This window comes from Herpailurus yagouaroundi, unplaced genomic scaffold, assembly GCF_014898765.1.
Source record: "Herpailurus yagouaroundi ecotype Mexico unplaced genomic scaffold, PumYag 193, whole genome shotgun sequence".
Taxonomy (NCBI): domain Eukaryota; kingdom Metazoa; phylum Chordata; class Mammalia; order Carnivora; family Felidae; genus Herpailurus; species Herpailurus yagouaroundi.
Genome location: NW_024412424.1, coordinates 1,256,395 through 1,274,193, shown reverse-complemented (window position 1 = coordinate 1,274,193; position 17,799 = coordinate 1,256,395). Strand labels below are relative to the sequence as shown.

Below are 17,799 nucleotides of genomic sequence, written 5' to 3'. Positions count from 1 at the left end.
TCGAACGCTGTGGGTGCCCCTCCCGTGGGCATCGGGCCATTATGTCTGGCACAGCTGGTATTCTTCCTGGCTGTTCCTCTGGGAGTGCCAGGGTGGGAAGGAGAAACCCTGACCGGAGTGCTGTCTGTCGTCGGATGCTCTGCTACCTGGACCCCCCCTGCAAACAAGTGCTCTGCTTGGCTTTCTGACTTTGCAGTTGTATCAGTGCAGGAACGAACCAGTTCACGGATGACACATTGAGAGCTCTTGTACTCTCAGAAGGGACCGGATCGTAATGAGAATTGTGTGTGTCCTGTTGACCTGATTCAGAGGTCAGGAAAGTTTAAGTACATAGTTTCGCTGGAGAGAGCTGCTGAAATAAAAAGTAGGAGGGAGAGAGGAACATTTTGGGGACTGCTGCTGCGGGGAGAGTGCTGCCTCTCCTGCCCTCCCCACCCCCTCACCTGCTAGCCTCTCCCTCAGTGATGGAGGATGGCAGCCGCTCATGCTGACGGGGAGCTGACGGGGAGCTCCGGCCACTGCCCTGGGCTTCCTTTTCCTGTGCTGTGCTGCTCATGGGATGCAGGCTGCTTGGCTCGCTCTCTGGGCCCAGGCTGGGGTTTCCATCCCCTCGGCTGAGTTGCAGCTGCAGTTACATGTTCTGGTCGTGGGTGCTCTGTGGGCTGTGAGTGTGACAATCAGGGCCATGCACGCAGTGGCCATGCTCCAGCTGTGGACGCTCCTGGGGAGCAGATGGGCCCCTCTGATGAGGAAGTGCTTTTGTGCTTTTGCAAGTGTTGAGCTTGGCTGCTGCAGCTGGGACACAGCCCCCCCCACCCCCCCCCCCCATGTCCTTCTTCCTATAAGAAGCCATGAATGAGAGAGATTTCACCCCTGTGGGTGCAAGGCTGCCACTGGGGGCCTGGCAGAAGAAGGCATCTTGGCCAGGCAGAGTACAGATGACCTAAGGGAGGTTCCTCTTACTCCTGCTCGGCTGTGGAACCAGGCAGGGCACAGCAGGGCCAGGAGGATGCACCTTCCAGAGCCAAGAGGGAGGATCAAGCCACACTGACTTCTTTTCCTTCCTCAGGGGGACAGGGTGGGACATGGGCTGGGCTCAGCCAGGATCTTTGGGCGGTGCAGGTGCCACCATCTCTCGCACCAGCTCGCGGCAGAGGCAGTTTGAGTCACAGAAAGAATGACACCCACCTGGGAACATGGTGTGCAGCATCAGAAGCAGGAAGGCTTGTGTGCGCCATTGCCGGGGCCTAGCGGGAGGCAGGCTTGAGTGCTGTTGTCGGTTACCAAGTGGCCTGCTGCTTAGGGTGAACACTGGGGGTGAGCTGAAGCCCCTGTTATGCTGGATAGGTGTGTGGGTCTCCCTGGCTCTAGGCTACCCTGGAGGGAAGGCAGAGGCAGCCCAGAGATGTGCTGGGCATGAGGGCACTGGCCCTGGGTGGCTCAAGAAACTATAACCTGTGCGTTTACTTGCTGGGGCAAGTTGGGGAGAGTATGTGGGCGGGATGCCAACGTCACCAGCCTGGTGGCATCTGGGTGCCCTCCCTCACCTCACCTAGTAAAGCACCTGTGTGTGATAGGCAGAGTCTATGCCAGGCTGGTATAAGACCGCACTCCGCCACCTTCTAGCTGTGTGATGAACCTTGAATCTTCATTACCTTCTCAGACTCTCAGTTTCTTTATCTGTAAAGTGGGCTTTCAAGGATGAAAAGCTAGAGAGCTCAGCTTCCTGGGGGAACCCAACAGCCCGATGAGAATCTGGCTTGGGTGGGCCTGCCCTGGCTCATTTCCGTTGGGCCCCACCAGTGCTCAGAGCTCAGGGAGCACAGGGTTTCCCCTTTGCCACCATGGCTGCACACATCCAGCTTAATTCCTGAGAGACTGGGGATTTGAGACAGAGTGGGAACCCTTGATGCATGGAGAACAGAATGGTCAGCCATGGGCTCAGAGACTCTGAAGCTTAGTGTTTCAGTTCCTGTTTCACATGGGGTTGGAAATCCCCCACAGGGTGCTAATTAATTACTCAGGGCCTGGGGTTTACCTGCATATCCCCTGAAGTAGGGGAGGAGAAGCTGGTCAGGGGTGGGTGTACCCCACTGCACTGGCCCCAGCTCTGCACACAGATCCAGGGTCAGACCAGTGATCCTATTCACAGGGCAACTTTCAGACATGTGATGAGGGCCAGTTAAAGTCTTTCCATTGGGTTTGGTTTTAAAGATGATTCCCCGTACCCTGCTGTCGGCAGGTTTTCTGAAGCCAGTTTGGTGTCCTGGACTCTGGAGAAGCCAGTGGCATCCCCGGGTTTCAGAGGGCAGCCACAGGGCAGCGTTGGCCAGCTGTCCCTTCCCTGGGTTACTGTTGCCCTGGCCTGGCCCTGCTGTGAGGTGCTCCCTGACTCTGACCTCCCCTGGCTTCTGACCTCAGGCCTGTGTGGACACGGACACTCTAGCATCCACAGATGGGCGAGGGCTTTGGTATGGCTTGGGGCTTGCCGTCACGTCAGAAGCCTAGGCCCCCTCTCGCTGACTTCTCCTTCCCTGGCCTCAGCACCCTGGGAACCCAACCACAGAACCTGCCCTCTCCGTGGGCACGGCAATCCCCAGCTCTCTGGAGAGCCCCCCCCCCCCCCCAGGAAGCTGTTTGGCCCACGTCTGGGTGGGTGTCTCCTGGACCCTGTGGCATCTTCCCTATCTGAGGGCAGAGAGCAGGTCTGGATGCAGGAGGAGTTCTGGCTCTCTGGGCTCTTTGCAGGGAGGCATGGACCCACCTTGGGAGAGCAGACCCCAGACCCCTTTCCACTCTAGGAGGAGTGTTTACACCGAGTCCGTTGAGCAGCAGCTCAGCAGCCTGCGGGGGGCTTGGTGAGGAGCTCCAAAGATCGCACCAGATAGAACATACCCAGTAGTTTGAAGAGCTTGAGGGGGCCAGAGACAGGCTCACTGGGAGGGAGACAGCATCCCAGCAGCCCTCGGCCCCTCTCCCCATGCAGGTGCCGGGTGGTGCAGTGAGAAGCCACCGTGTGGAATTGAAAAACAAGTATTTGTTCACTTCATCTCCGCACCGCTGCCAACTGCCGTCTCATTCCAGACCCAGTGAAATCTTCCACGTGTTAGGAAATGGGTGTAGTTTGTAACCTTTTAGATTTGTGGCAGGTTTCAAACATAAAAGTAGAGAGAATAATGTAACCGTGCCCCTGCTCCAGCAGGTACCGATTTAGAGCCAATCCGCATTGCTTCGTCTCGTCCCCTTCTGCGCCCCACATTCAAGGGGATTTTGTAGCAGATTCCAGGGTGCCTCGTTTCTTCACTAAATACTCTAAAACGTGTCATAAAAAGATGAGGATGAGCAGTGTGCTTTAATGGTTCACACAGCGCAGTGTGCTGTGGAGTGCGGTGCACATTCCTCGTTGCTCCCACTTGACCGTGGGTGTGGGAGGACGGGGGTGTCACCAGCCTCAGGCCTGAGCAGTATGGGAGCGTCCTGTGCTCCGTGGTCCAGACTCGCACCCAGGCCGCTGCTGCGGGGTGCCGTCCTCTCCTTTGGACTGTCGCCTGTACGTGTCCAGACCCCCTTCTTCCTGTTCACTGTGAGTCGAGCAGCTAACGTTGCCGGTTAGCCTGGCTGCCGGTGACTTGGCGTGCCCTGAGGGCACCCCCAGGAACCAAGGCCTTTCTGCTTCCTTTGTGCCTGTTCTTGGTTGTCATGCGGTGGGAAGTCCCCATAAGAGCCCTGGGAACTGGTTTGGTGGTGAGGAGCATGTGTCCCTGGGGTGGCCCGTAGGTGTGAAGGAGGATGTGTTTTCTTTCTCCCTTATGCTGGAGTTGGGAGGCGCCTTGTTTAGGGGGTGCCTGTGTATTTGATGCTGGAGACGCTGGCTGGCACAGCTGTCTGTGTGACGTTGACTTTCCTGTCTTATTGAGGATACCTGATTGTGCCCGTCAACCTCCAGTCTAGGATCCGAAGGCACTCCGTGAGATACTTAAGGAGTCACTTCCGCCAGTAATCACCTGCCGACTTCCTGCCCTGCCTTGGAACAGACCTCTGGGGTCCTCTCTGTGCCACCACTACCCAGCCTTCCCCACCTGCCCTGCCTGCTCCTTGCACTTCCAGAGTAGTCCTCCCCCACTCCTGACACCTTCCTTGCCCAACTGCCATGTGCACAGGGTGGGGCAACCACCACCACCACCCTGTGGGCTCCTTGGCCGGGTGATTAATTGTTTCCAATAAAGAGTGTGGTCTTAGAGAGTAAGTGGGCTTGGAATGGTGAGCAGCTCACATGGGCAGTCATCATTGGTAGAAAGGGGAGGTGACACTCGGCTTCATTAATTGTTAAGGAAATACAAATTAATCTGCATCTGTTGAAGGAACCTGAATGAGAAAATGAGAGACTTCGGGCGCTCAGACATCCTTCATTTATGAATTCCGCCCCTTTTGGGACAGCCCTTTGGCAGGTGGTTTTGAGAGGTGTTCTTGTTTTTGTTGAGAATGAATCCCAGGGTAGATAGCCAGAGCAGGAAAGGGCCACCGGTGCAGGTGCGCCAGGCTGTTCCTGACAGCAAGAGGTTTGCACGTGGCCCTGGGACTCTGGCCTGCAGAGCTGCCCAGAGCCTGCCGTGAGGTTCAGGAGTGTATGGGACCCAGGGCTCTAAATATACCAGGGTGAAGTCACTGGGGTGGAGACAGGCCATGTGGCAAGCCCAGGAGCCCATCAGGGCTGGAATCCCAGGGCTGGGGACAGGGAGACGGCGGCCTCGCTGTCCCTGTGGTACCGGCCTCCTCACTGCCCCGTCTCCTCTTGCTCAGGGTCCCTGTCTGTGGCGCGTCAAAGGCATGTAAGTGATGGAGTGTCTCCTCTCAGACCCCTTCCCTCAGTGCAGCTTGGAGTAGGTTTTGGGGGCCATCCAGATGTGTTCCCGGACATGGCCCTGAATGAAAACACTGCGAGGGGAGGCCTTTGTTGCCAACGTGCAGATTGGACCCCGTGGCATAGGGGCAGCTTTGTGGGAGCTCTGACGGGCAGAGTGAGGGCCACTGTTGTTGCTGTGTGGTCACTGCAGTTTACACTCAGAAGAGACACCAGGAGGGGCACCTGAGTGGCTCAGTCGGTTGAGCATCCGACTTTGGCTCGGGTCATGATCTCATGGTTCGTGCATTCAAGCCCCGCTTCGGGCTCTGTGCTGACAGCTCAGAGCCTGGAGCCTGGTTCAGTTTCCATGTCTCCCTCTCTCTCTGCCCCTCATTCTGTCTCCCTCAAAGGTAAATAAACATTAAAAAATTAAAAAAAAAAAAAAAAAAAAAGACACCAAGAACTTGAGGTGGCGGGTGGAGGGGACAGCTGCCTTCAGCTGCAAAGAAGGCAGATCAGAAAAGCCGAGGAATGCATGTGGCCAGCAGAGTAAAAGCCCCAAAGGATGTCTGCATCCTAGTCCCCAGAACCTGGGCACGTGGTACCTTGTGTGGCAGAAGGGACTATGTGGGTGTGAAGGGTACATACCTGGAGTATCGAGGTGGGCCCAGCCTAATCAGATCCTCAGAAGTAGAGACCCTTGCCTGGCCAGGTCAGAGAGGTGTAGTGTGAGGACTTGGTGCCGTTGCAGACGTGGGAAGTGAACTGAGATGCCATGAGCTGGGGAATGCAGTGCCCTCTAGAAGGTGAAATGGCCTTCAGTGCCAGCCAGCCAGCCAGCCAGCAGGAAAAGGGAGCCCTCAGTTCTATAGCAACGAGGCATAATTCTGTCAACACGGAAAGGAATAGGAAACGGCCTTGAGAACTTCCCTGAAAGGAGGGCGGCTTGCCTACCCTCCTGTGCTGGGTCTCAGCACAGGGCGACCTGAACCACATTACTGTCCGTCCCCCCCGGCCCCGCCCCACCGCCGCCAAACTGACATGATACATATACGCATGTTGTTTAAGCCTCTCCTTCTGTGATCATGTGCATCATTTTGGCAACAACCGGAAACCGATACACCACAGTACTGGCAAGGACTGGGAAACAGGCTTTCCCGCCTTCCTCTCCTATAGTGGGCCTGGAATTGGAGCCGCCTCCTTGGGGGCTAATTACAATCCTTCCTGGTCCTTGTGCCAATAGCCCCTCTAGCAGTTTGTGTGTTAGCCCAGGATCTCCTCTAGTAAAGGTAGGGATTGCAACCTTGTTTGTAACAGTAAGTGGAAAAGGGGGGACACAGCTCTGCTCAAGTACCCCCCCCCACTCCACCCTCACCCCACTGGAAGCAAGAGGGAAGGGGGGATGTCTGCGGTGCTGGTTGTTTCTGATGTTAGTGAGAAAAGCAAGGCATAGAATCATGTTTTGCTTTGTTGTTGTTGTTTTTAATGCACGGTAAATGTATATACAATGCAAGGAATATTTTTGGAAACCTACAGGGAACCGTGGTGGTGGTGGCTGGGTGGGACATGTACCTTTCCTCGTGCCCTTCCCGTTCGCCTGCATGCTTCGTCCAGTGTGTGTGGGCGTGTGATGGGCTCACTGTGTGATCTTGGAAGGGAGGGGGGGCTTCCTCCTGGCATATGGGCTCCCCCAGCCGGCCAGCCCACCAAAACCTGCAGCTGCTGGGGGTTGTTGAGCTGAGGGAGCTCTTCACCTTTTCCAGAGCTGCGTCCTTCACTGGGCACGCTTTGTCAGTGCTCCCGGGCTGTTTGCCTCTTGAGGTGAGTGGAAGTTCTCAATCTCGATGAAGCCCAGTTTGTCAGGCTTTTTTCTTGGGCAGTTACTGCTTTGGGGGGGTCTTAAGAAATCTTTGTCTACCCCAAGGTTGCAAAGATAGTCTCCTGTTTCTTTGAGAAGACTTAAGAGTTTTTGCTTGAGAGAGAGAGAGAGAGAGAGAGAGAGAGAGAGAGTGTGTGTGTGTGTGTGTGTATTTTTTAAGTAAGCTCTATGCACAACATAGGGCTCAGACTCGTGACCCCAAGACTAAAAGTCACGTGCTCTACCAACAGAGCCAGCCAGGGGCCAAGTCTGACAAATTTTAAATTTAATTTGTGACTTGGCTCTGATGTTTGGTGTAAATGGAATCATGCAGTCTGTATGTTCTGTGACTTCACTCCCCATGGTCTGAGCTTTGTCTTGTTGATGCACTGAAACTACAGTTGATCATTTCTGTTGCTCTTGGAATTTTCATTCTGTTCCGTTGACTCTTGGAAGACATTGATGTCATAACGTTTGACCACCTGACCTGCACCTTTGTGTGCCTTCTCCTGTCTGTAAAATGTGGTGGCAATAGTACCTTCCCCATGGGGTGGTTACGTTACACAAAGCAGGGCTGTGTGAAAACACATCATATGAGGGGGGGGCATGGAGTGGCTGGGTCAGATCTGCAAACAGGAGACCACCAGACAAAGCCCATCCCTCCCCAGGCTTGGCTGGGCCCCTGAACTACCTAGTACCATCAGATGCCACTTCTGCCGGTTGGTGGGCACGTCTGCAGGGCAGCTGCTCGTGGCTTCTGGAGAGAGCTGGGCACAGGTGCTGCAGTTTCCTGTTCCACCCGGTGCCTGCTCATGTCTCCGAGGCCAGGTTCTCTCTGTGTTCCAGATACAGATCCTCACGGCACTGTGGCATCTGTCATCTCCCCACTTTGTGACTTTTTGGTGTCTCTGGATGAACTCTAAAGGTCTTGCTAATGTAACCAAACCGATCGGATGATTGTGTGCAGGCACGCAGGGATACTGTGGGGTGGGTTCCAGACTGCCGAAATAAAGCAACTATCACAGTAAAGGGAGGCCAATGAATGCTTTGGTTTCCTGGTGCATATATAGTAAAACCTTGGATTGCAGGTAACTTATTCTGTGAGTGTTCTGCAAGACGAGCAAACATTTCTAATAAATTGTAACTTGATAAATGATGTCTTGCAATACAAGTAGTACATGACGCTGGATGTCACATGAGCACAACTGAACCAATGGTTCTTGAAATTCACTTGGATATATGAGTGTTTTGGATTACAAGCATGTTACTGGAATGGAATTATGCTTGCAAATCAAGGTTTTACTGTAGATGTTATATTCACACTGTACCGTAGTCTGTTAAATGTTCAGTAGTATTACGTCCAAAAAAAAAACAAAAACAAAACAATGTACATACCTTAATTAAAAATACTTTATTGCTGAGCCACCTGGGTGGCTCAGTCAGTTGAGTGTTCACCTGTTTTTTTTTTTTTTTGTTTGTTTGTTTTAACGTTTATTTATTTTTGAGAAGAAAGAGAGCATGAGAGGGGGAGGAGAGAGAAAGAGGGAGACACAGAATCTGAAACAGGCTTCAGGCTCTGAGCTGTCAGCACAGAGCCTGATGTGGGGCTCGAACCCGCAGACCGCAAGATCATGACCTGAGCTGAAGTAGGAGGCTTAACCGACTGAGCCACCCAGGCGCCCGTGTGTCCAACTCTTGACTTCGGCTCAGGTCATGCTCTCATGGTTCATGGGATCAAGCCCATGGAGCCTTGGGATTTTCTCTCTCTCTGTCTCTCTGCCCCTACCCCGCTTGTGCACCTGTGAGTGCATGCACCCACTGTCCCTCAAATAAAATTTGGGGGGCACCTGGGTGGCTCAGTCGGTTAAGCGTCCGACTTCAGCTCAGGTCATGATCTCGTGGTTCGTGAGTTCAAGCCCCACGACGGGCTCTCTGCTGTCATTGCAGATCCTCTGTCCCCCTCTCTATCTGCCCCTCCCCCGCTCATGCTCTCAAAATAAACATTTTTTAAAAATAAAATTAAATAAAAATTTTAAAAACTTAAAAAATACTTTATTGCTAAAAAAAATGCTAACCATCATCTGAGCCTTCTGCGAGTCGTAATCTTTTTGCTGGTGGAGGGTCCTGCCTCCACGTGACGGCTGCTGACTGATCGGGGTGGTGGTCGCTCACGGCTGGGGTGGCTGTGGCAATGTCTTAAATAAGACAGTAGCAAAGTTCGCTGCATCGAAGGAGCCCTCCTTTCACGAGCGACTTCTCTGCAGCATGCGATGCTGTTTGGTGGCATTTCACCCACAGTGGGACTTCTCTCGGAATCGGAGTCCGTCCCCTCAAATCCCGCTGCCGCCGCCCCCTCCACTCTGCCTCTGTGACGTTCTGAACCCTGTGTCGTCGTTCAAACCGTCTTCACGGCATCTTCACCAGGAGCAGATTGCAGCTCAAGAAGCCTGCTTTCCTCGTCCGTTAGAAGCAACTCCTCTTCCGTTCAAGTTTTGTCACGAGACCGGAGCACTGCAGGCCTATTGTCTTCAGGCTCCACTTCGGATTCTAGTTCTCTTGCTCTTCCCACCACACCTGCAGTCACTGCCTCCACTGAAGTCTTGAACCCTCAAAGTCATCCGTGAGGGCTGGGATCCACTTCTTCCGAACTCCTGGTCACGTTGATATTTTGACCTCTTTCCATGAATCACAGATATCCTTAATGGCATGTAGAATGGTGAACCCTTTTGGAAGGCTTTCAGTTTACCTTGCCCAGATCCAGCAGCCTTACAAAATGTATTTCTTAATAAGACTTGAAAGTTGAAATTACTCCTTAATCCATGGGCCACAGAATGAATGTTATGTCAGCAGGCATGGAAACCACGTGAATCTCTTGCACATCCCTGTCAGAGCTTGTGTGTGACTGGGTGTGTTGTCAGTGAGCAGTCATATTTATTTTTATTTTTTTAATTTTTTTTTTTGATCAGTCATATTTTTAAAGGAATCCTTTTTTTTTGAGCAGTAAGCGTCAACAGTGGGCTTAAAAGAGTCTGTAAACCATGTTGTAAACAGATGTGCTGTCCTCCAGGCTTTGTTGTTCCATTTCTAGAGCACAGGCAGCGCCGATTACTCTGAAGGGCCCTAAGATTTTCCAAGTGGTAAATCGGCCCAGGCTTTAGCTTAGTCACCAGCTGAATTAGCCCCCAGTAGGAGTCAGCCTGTCCTCTGAAGGTAGGCATTGACTTCTCGTCTCTAGCTCTGAAAGTCCTGGATGGCATCCTCTTCCAATAGAAGGCTGTTTGGCCTCCGCTGAAAATCTGTTGCTTAGGGGCGCCTACATGGGTTATTTAGCTCAGTTAGTTATGGCGGACTCTTGATTTCGGCTCAGGTCATGAGCTTGCGGTTCATGAGACTGAGCCCACAACAGGCTCCATGCGGACCGTGCGCGGAGCCTGCTTCTGATTCTCTCTCTCCCTGACCCTCCCCCACTCGTGCTCAAAATAAATACACTTCCAAAAATTTTTAGAGAAAAAAAAGTCTTGTTTAGACTGCAACCACCTTCGTGAATGATCTCGGCTAGATCTTCTGGATCACTCGCTGCAGCTTCTGCGTCTGCACCTGCTGCTTCGCCTTGTGCTGCCGCGTCAGGGGCGATGGCGTCTTTCCTGGAACCTCGTGACCCGACGTGTGTCTGCTGGCCTCCAACGTGAGAGCTTCCTCACCTCTCTCGGCCTTTGTAGAATTACAGGGTTAGGGCCTTGTTCCGGACGAGGCTTCGGCTTAAGGGAACGTCGTGGTGGTTTGACCTTCTATCCAGACCTCAGACTTTCTCCACATCATCAGTAACACAGTTTTGCTTTCTTATCACTCATGTTTGTTCACCGAAGAAGCACCTTAATTTCCTTCAAGAACTTTTCTTTGCCTTCACAACCAGGCTAACTGACGCAAGAGGCCTACCAGCTTCCAGCCTGCCTCAGTTTCCGGCACGCCTTCTTCCCCTCTAGTGTAATCATTTCTAGCCTTTGATTTCAAGTGAGAGACATGCTACTCTTTATCTCGCTTGAACACTTAGAGGCCAGTGTAGGATTGCCAGTTGGCTTAATTTCAACACTGTTGTGTCTCGAGAAACAGGGAGGCCCAAGGAGAGGAGAGAGATGGGGAAGGACTGGGCAGTGGGGCAGGCGGAACACACACAGTATCACGGAGTTCGCCCTCTTGTGTGGTGTGGTTTGTGGCACCCCGAAACAACTACAGCAGTAACATCAAGAATCGCTAATCACAGGGGCGCCTGAGGGGCTCAGTCGGTTAAGTGTCTTGTCTGCCTCTTGGTTTCAGCTCAGGTCATGATCTCTCGTGGTCTCGTGAGTTCAAGCCCCACGTCGGGCTCTACTCTGGCAGCCTGGAGCCTGCTTGAGATTCTGTCTCTCCCTCTCTCTCCGCCCTTCCCCCACTCACACTGTCTCTGTCTCTCTCAAAATAAATAAATACTAAAAATCACTGGCCACAGATCACCATAACAAATAATAATAATGAAAAAGTCTGAAATGTGAGAATTACCAAAATGTGACACAGAGACACGAAGTGAGCAGATACTTTTGAGAAAATGGCCCCAATAGACTTGCTCGATGCAAGGTTGCCACACACCTTCAGTTTGTGAAAGACACAGTATCTGTGAAGTGCACTAAAGCTAAGAACACTGCAAGGAGGAATGCCTGTATGGATCTTTTAAGCTTAGTGTTTTATTTGCTAAATCCTTCAGCATCCTGCCCCCCCCCCCCCCCATGAGGTGGCAGGGTTGAGCACATCTCCCATAGCAAGAGCAGATCCTAGCTCATACATGTCATAAGTCTCAGCTTTGTGACAAGCACCTGGGCAGGTGGGCATGACCATGGATGGGCTTCTGGTAAACTGTACCCCATGCACTAGAGGAGGTGGATGGGGGTGACCACTGGGCGCCTTGTTGGCCTTAGGAGCAGGTAGGAGGCTGCGTGGGGCGAGGAGAAGCTCTGGTGTTACTGACTCCACTGGCTCTTGGGGACGCAGAGGCCAGAGTGGGCTAGGACAGAGAGAAGGGCAGACGTCTGACAAGTGGCTCTTGTTTTGTAGATCCGGAACATGGTGGCGGTGCTGGAAGTCATCTCCAGCCTGGAGAAATACCCCATTACCAAAGAGGCGCTGGAGGTGAGTGTCCCCGGCATCCAACGCTGGGAGGAGCCGGGTGGGCCGGGCCCAGGCTTCCCCAGCCTGAGGACTTGCGAGTGCTGTGTGGCGGGGGTGCAGCACCCCCGCCCCCCCAACCTGTGCTGTGCCAAAAGCCACATCTTCCTCTGGGTAGCGTGGGAATTGGGTAGCCTTAGTTCCCTGGCTGGGGCCCGTTCCTGCACAGGGTGTCTGTCACGCTGCGGGGCCGGCTGGGAGGCATGCCTGGGGGCGTCTCCGGTGAGCCAGGCTGGCTCCATCCCTCCTTTCACTGTTGCCCTGGCCATAGAGCGCTCTCACCCAGAGAGCTTCCCTGGCAAAGTGCTCTTGCACTGGCCTTGACGGTCCCCAGTCTCCAGGTGCCGGGAGCCTGTGGGATGGTGCTTCTGAGATGCCACCTGGGGCCCTAAGGCTTGAGAACTAAATTTGAGAAGGTAGATGTCACAGAGGACCCCCAAATCCCTATGGGTTTTGTATCCAGGAATTCTGTGATGGAAGGGTCAGTGGGGTTAGTCCAAAGACCAGGGGGGCCCTTCCCACGGTTTCCGGCTCTGCTCCCTTTTCACGGGGACTTCCTGTCCCAGAAGCGTGTCATCGTCCCTCTCTGGTTGCAGGAAACTCGACTTGGGAAGCTCATCAACGACGTCCGCAAGAAGACAAAGAACGAGGAGCTCGCCAAGCGGGCCAAGAAGCTGCTGCGGAGCTGGCAGAAGCTCATTGAGCCCGTGCACCAGAATGAGGCGGCGCTGCGGGGACTGGCGGGGGGCGCCGGCTCCGCCAACGGGGGTGCTCACAACTGCCGGCCGGAGGTGGGGGCGGCCGGCACGCCCAAGAGCATCCACGACCTGAAGAACCGCATTGACCTCCAGAGGCTGCGGGGGCATCGGCTGGACAGGCTGGGCAGCCGCAAGCGCCGGGGAGACCAGCGTGACCTCGGCCACCCCGGGCCACCTCCCAAGGTCTCCAAGGCGAGCCACGACTCCCTGGTACCCAACTCCTCCCCCCTCCCCACCAACGGGATCGGCGGGAGCCCCGAGAGCTTCCCCGGCCCCCTGGACGGCAGCGGGCACACGGGACCCGAGGGTGGCCGCCTGGAGCACGGCGAGAACGACAAGCACGGCGGCAAGATTCCCGTCAACGCGGTGCGGCCGCACACCAGCTCCCCGGGCCTCGGCAAGCCGCCCGGGCCCTGCTTGCAGACCAAGGTTGCGGTGCTGCAGCAGCTGGACCGGGTGGACGAGACTCCGGGTCCCCCCCACCCCAAGGGGCCGCCTCGCTGCTCTTTCAGTCCCCGGAACTCACGGCACGAGGGCTCCTTTGCCCGGCAGCGGAGCCCGTACGCGCCCAAGGGCTCCACGCCCAGCCCCTCTCCGCGGCCCCAGCCGCTTGACGCCACGCAGGTGCCGTCGCCGCTTCCGCTGGCCCGGCCGTCCACGCCCCCCGTGAGGCGGCTCGAGCTGCTGCCCAGTGCGGAGAGCCCGGTGCGCTGGCTGGAGCAGCCCGAGGGCCACCAGCGGCCGGCAGGGCAGGGCTGCAAAGTGGGGCTGCCTCCGGCCGAGCCCCTGCTGCCCCGGGCCGGCTTCTCCCCAGACTCCTCCAAGGCGGACAGCGACGCTGCCTCCTCTGGCGGCTCGGACAGCAAAAAGAAGAAGAGGTACCGGCCTCGTGACTACACGGTGAACTTGGACGGGCAGGTGGCCGAGGCGGGCGTCAAGCCCGTCCGGTTAAAAGAGCGGAAGCTCACCTTTGACCCCATGACCAGACAGATCAAACCTCTGACCCAGAAAGAGCCAGTGCGGGCTGACAGCCCCGTGCACACAGAGCAGCCCAGGACAGAGCTGGACAAGCCCGAGGCCAAGGCCAGCCTCCAGAGCCCTTTCGAACAGACGAACTGGAAGGAGCTGTCGCGCAACGAGATCATCCAGTCCTACCTGAGCCGGCAGAGCAGCCTGCTCTCCTCGTCGGGCGCGCAGACCCCGGGCGCCCACCACTTCATGTCCGAGTACCTGAGGCAGGAGGAGAGCACCCGGCGTGGGGCCAGGCAGCCGCACGTGCTCGTGCCTCACAGCGCGCCCACGGACCGCCCGGGGCTGAGCCGCGAGGTCACACAGGACGATCTGGACAGAATCCAGGGCCACCGGTGGCCTGGGGTGAACGGGTGTCAGGACACACAGGGTAACTGGTATGACTGGACGCAGTGCATATCGCTCGACCCGCACGGCGACGACGGGCGGTTGAACATTCTGCCTTATGTCTGCTTGGACTGAGCGGCCCGGCGGCCTCTCGGTGCGTTCCCACCTTGCAGTCGGCACGGCGGGCGGGCTGCCCCCAGTGCTTGGGAAGCCGGGGAGTCCGGCCCGGGGCGGAGGGAGGGGGCGGGAGTCTCGAGGTCTCTCCGAGCCCTTCCCTCAAAATTCTCCTTCTTTTGTGAAATGCTGCTACCAGTTTACTAACAAAATTGCAAAGGAAGGACCGTGTGGAAGGAAGGCCGGCAAAGTGAGTTCAGAACTCTATAGCGAACCAGCTATAAAAAGCGTCAGTTCCCCACCCCGGAAGCGGTGTGGACACTTCCCAGCACCCGTAAGCTGGGACCTCGGTTGCAGGCAGGCACAGAAAACCTGTGGGAGAGGTTACCTTTAAACACAGCAACAGAAGCACGCATCTCACCCATTTGCGTTTTCTTTCTCTAAATTTGGCCCTGAGTGTGTGAGGCGGTGGGTGTGCGTGCACCGCGGCCTCTGTTTGCACCCCCACCGGCCGGTGCTTCAGTTACGGTGCCGGAAGCTCGGCGGCTGCAGCGGGCCAGCTGGCCGGCTGCTACGACCTGCGCTCCATGGGCATCCACACGTTTTTATCTGGTTTCGGTTAAGACCCGGTTTTGAAAAAAATGCTGCAAAAGTTTAAGTGTTCTAGGAGTTTATTTTATCCGCCTTTTCCATCTGACCATCAGCCAAATAAGTTTCCTTTCTTTCTCCCTTTTCGTTTTCCCCTTCCTGCACATATCTCGAAAAGCTCACCTTTCCAGATTTCCCCCCCTCCCCACCCCCACCCCAAAGACAAAAGTAATCGCGGGTGCTACTGGTGTGTAAGCTGTACTGTTGGGCAAGAGGAGACCTGTCTGTGCGCTGGAAACACTCATAACCATTCCTTTAGATTCGTTTGCCTTATGGTTATTTGTCATAAACGCGATTTGCAAAAACAAGGAGCCTTAGTGAATGTACAGTACCTAGACTTCTGTGTTCTCAGGACACAGAAGGGAGCAACTTTGCTATTTGGTCCAGTAAGTGGACAACTTGTGATATAAATGTGGAAATAAAAAAAAAAAAACCATTTGCACAAACCAGTCTCAGAACCGTTATTGATTTGGTCCCTTACAGGCAAATCAGCCTTTCTGCATTTGCGAAGATGTGGACCCCGTGTCCAAGGTTTGGGCTGCACGGCCAGACTGCAGGGAGGCCGGCAGGGCCGGGAGTGGCGAAGTCAGCCTATTAACCTTCTGCATGAAGACTGACCTCCACCTGCCTTTCACTCATCCGGGCCCGTTTGTTGCCTGTCCCGCCTCCGGGGTCACCTACTAGCATTGGGTGACAGATGCTGGTCACTGTCCACATGCAGGAATGTCACCCCGTTTCTGTCCGGTCCTTTCCTGCCCCAGGAAAGCCCTCCACAGAGGTTCCATGTCCCAGGTCTCCGTAACCTCGTTTTACCCCACAAAAAGCTGTAGTTCTTACAGGGCATGGCCCAGAGCCATGTCTGGCAAAGCCACCCTTGGCTCTGGTCCCAGGCTTCTAGCTCCCCATGAAGGCCTGGGGCTGTCTTAGTGTGTGGCTGGTGCTATTTTTAAAAGTAACTTTTCTGCCTGGACTACAAAGTGATAATATTTCCTTCTTCTCCCTCATCCCTGAAGCCATAAGCTAAGATTTTGGTTTTCAGGTCTTTTTTTTACTCCAGAACAGGTCATGTTGGACGTACCTACTTCTTTTCACAGATGAGGGAGCTGCCTCCCCTGAAGGGGAACAGTCCCACGGGGCAAAACAAGGGGTCCGGGAGCATTGGGAGTCAACCCAGAACCACAATTTCAGAACCAGCAGGGATCTATCTATGACATGGCCTTGGTGCGGGGCACACCCACCCTAACTAAGATAAGGCGAAATGGATGGGCGCCCAGTGGATCGGCGAAGTGGCTTTGAGGACAGTCAGGTTGAATTCTGGACCTGCAACCTATCAGCTGCGTGGTTCTATGCTAATCACTTCACTTCTTTTTTTAATTTTTTTTCATGTTTGTTTATTTTTGAGCCATAGAGCGTGAGCAGGGGAGGGGCAGAGAGAGAGGGAGACACAGAATCCGAAACAGGCTCCACGCTCTGAGCTGTCGGCACAGAGCCCGACGCGGGACTCGAACTCACGAATCGCGAGATCGTGAGCTGAAGTTGGACACTTAACCGACTGAGCCACCCAGGCGCCCCTTAATCACTTCACTTCTATGCATGTGTCCGCATGTGGGAGATGAAAGTGCTTACCCCAGAGCTGTGAGGACTAAGTTAAATGATCAGAGTTTAAGCAACAAAAAAAAAAAAAAGAAAAGAAAAGAAAAAAAAAAGCCATGTCAGAGAACTGTTTGCTATGGAGAAACTAGTTCCTTTCTAAGTCCACTGTGGCCTGTAATGTGGGCCAGCCTTGCTGCTGTGTGGACTTCCCCAGGAAGTGATTTGCTCTGTGACAAAGGGTCACAGATGTGTAGGCACAGCTGTAAGATACTAGGGTACAGGTTGGCATCCTATGAGCATCTCCCTTTCTCAGACCTGGGCGTTAGGATGGGTCCCTGCTCCCTGCCCCCACCTGCAGGGACCACTTCTGAGTGTCCAGTAAGCCCAGGACAAACATAGTGCCTGCTTTGGGGAACACGGTTAAGCTGAGATTTCCCTCTCGCATATTGGAAATCATTGGGTTGCCACTTTATAATTTGCCAAGTAAGGACGTTGTAAAAGGGCAGCTTAACCCCCCTTTTCCCGGCCGCCCCTCCGCCCCCCCCCCCCGCTCCCCGGAAAGTTCGTCAGTACGTGATGTTTGGAACACACATCAGTCTTTCAGTATAGGAACACCTTGCTGAAAACACCATCCTGTTTCCTCTGCTAGGGTCTGGGGCTGCTCTAGCCTGGCCTTGGGCATCAGCGCTCAGGGCCTCGCACCTCTCCCTCCGGCAAGAGCTCTGGAGACAGGTGCCCAAGTAGACTACCACGGCCACAGCTCCCGAATGGGCCAGGGGACCTGAGCCAAGTCGCCTCCCCTCTCTGGGCTTCGGTCTGTCCGTCTGTGAAATGGGGATGGGCTAATACCTACCGCGCAGCGCACGTCGCAGTGATTCTCAGAACGAGCTCCCAGAGACCGGGCTTGCCCCTCTATCGGAGTCCGGCCACGGGAGTCCGTTCCCGTGTTTTTGCAGAAAAAGGATGTAGCTTATGGGAAGCTTTCACAATCTGGTTTCTTTTCAGTAAAGACCTGCTCTTTTACCCTTGCTGTCCGCCGCCACTGCCTCCTGCCCATGAGGGATCTGGCTGAAAGGAGCCGATGTAGCGTGGACATCGAGGTTTGACCCCCGGCTGGATGGCCCCATCACAGACGCTGACGCGATAGGGTCTTTGCGCTCCTGCCCGTTCACTTCGAGACCTGGCTCCGGGTCCCCCAGGCCAACCCACCGGCGGGGAAACCCGGCGGCGACCGGGCTAGGGTCCGCGTCCCCCCCTTCCGCTTCCGGGATAGGCCTAGCGCCGCCGGAAGCCCACCCGAGGGGCGGGGCCCGCGCCCGCTACGTGGTGGCGGGCGCGTCGGCCGGCGCGAGGCGGTGACGCAAGGCAGCGGCGACCAGTGGAGAGCGGCGTTGGCCGGCGCGCCCGCCTCCACCCGGCCCCGCCCCCGCCCG

The 17,799-nt window shown here is 55.1% G+C and overlaps 2 protein-coding genes across 4 annotated transcripts in view; both read left to right on the top strand.

The window, feature by feature from the left end:
* Positions 1-15,219, top strand: part of MED26 (mediator complex subunit 26) — a 52,165-nt gene extending 36,946 nt beyond the window's left edge. For all 3 annotated transcript variants that reach the window (XM_040444824.1, XM_040444826.1, XM_040444825.1), the window contains exons 2-3: positions 11,787-11,861; positions 12,494-15,219. In XM_040444824.1, coding sequence (XP_040300758.1) covers positions 11,787-11,861; positions 12,494-14,146 — 1,728 coding nt within the window. In that variant the 3' untranslated portion in view covers positions 14,147-15,219. The remainder of the gene's footprint in view (positions 1-11,786; positions 11,862-12,493) is intronic.
* Positions 15,220-16,693: 1,474 nt separating this feature from the next.
* Positions 16,694-17,799, top strand: part of SLC35E1 (solute carrier family 35 member E1) — a 21,161-nt gene continuing 20,055 nt past the window's right edge. Inside the window, exons 1-3 of the mRNA XM_040445548.1 lie at positions 16,694-16,744; positions 17,323-17,466; positions 17,566-17,760. Coding sequence (XP_040301482.1) covers positions 16,694-16,744; positions 17,323-17,466; positions 17,566-17,760 — 390 coding nt within the window. The remainder of the gene's footprint in view (positions 16,745-17,322; positions 17,467-17,565; positions 17,761-17,799) is intronic.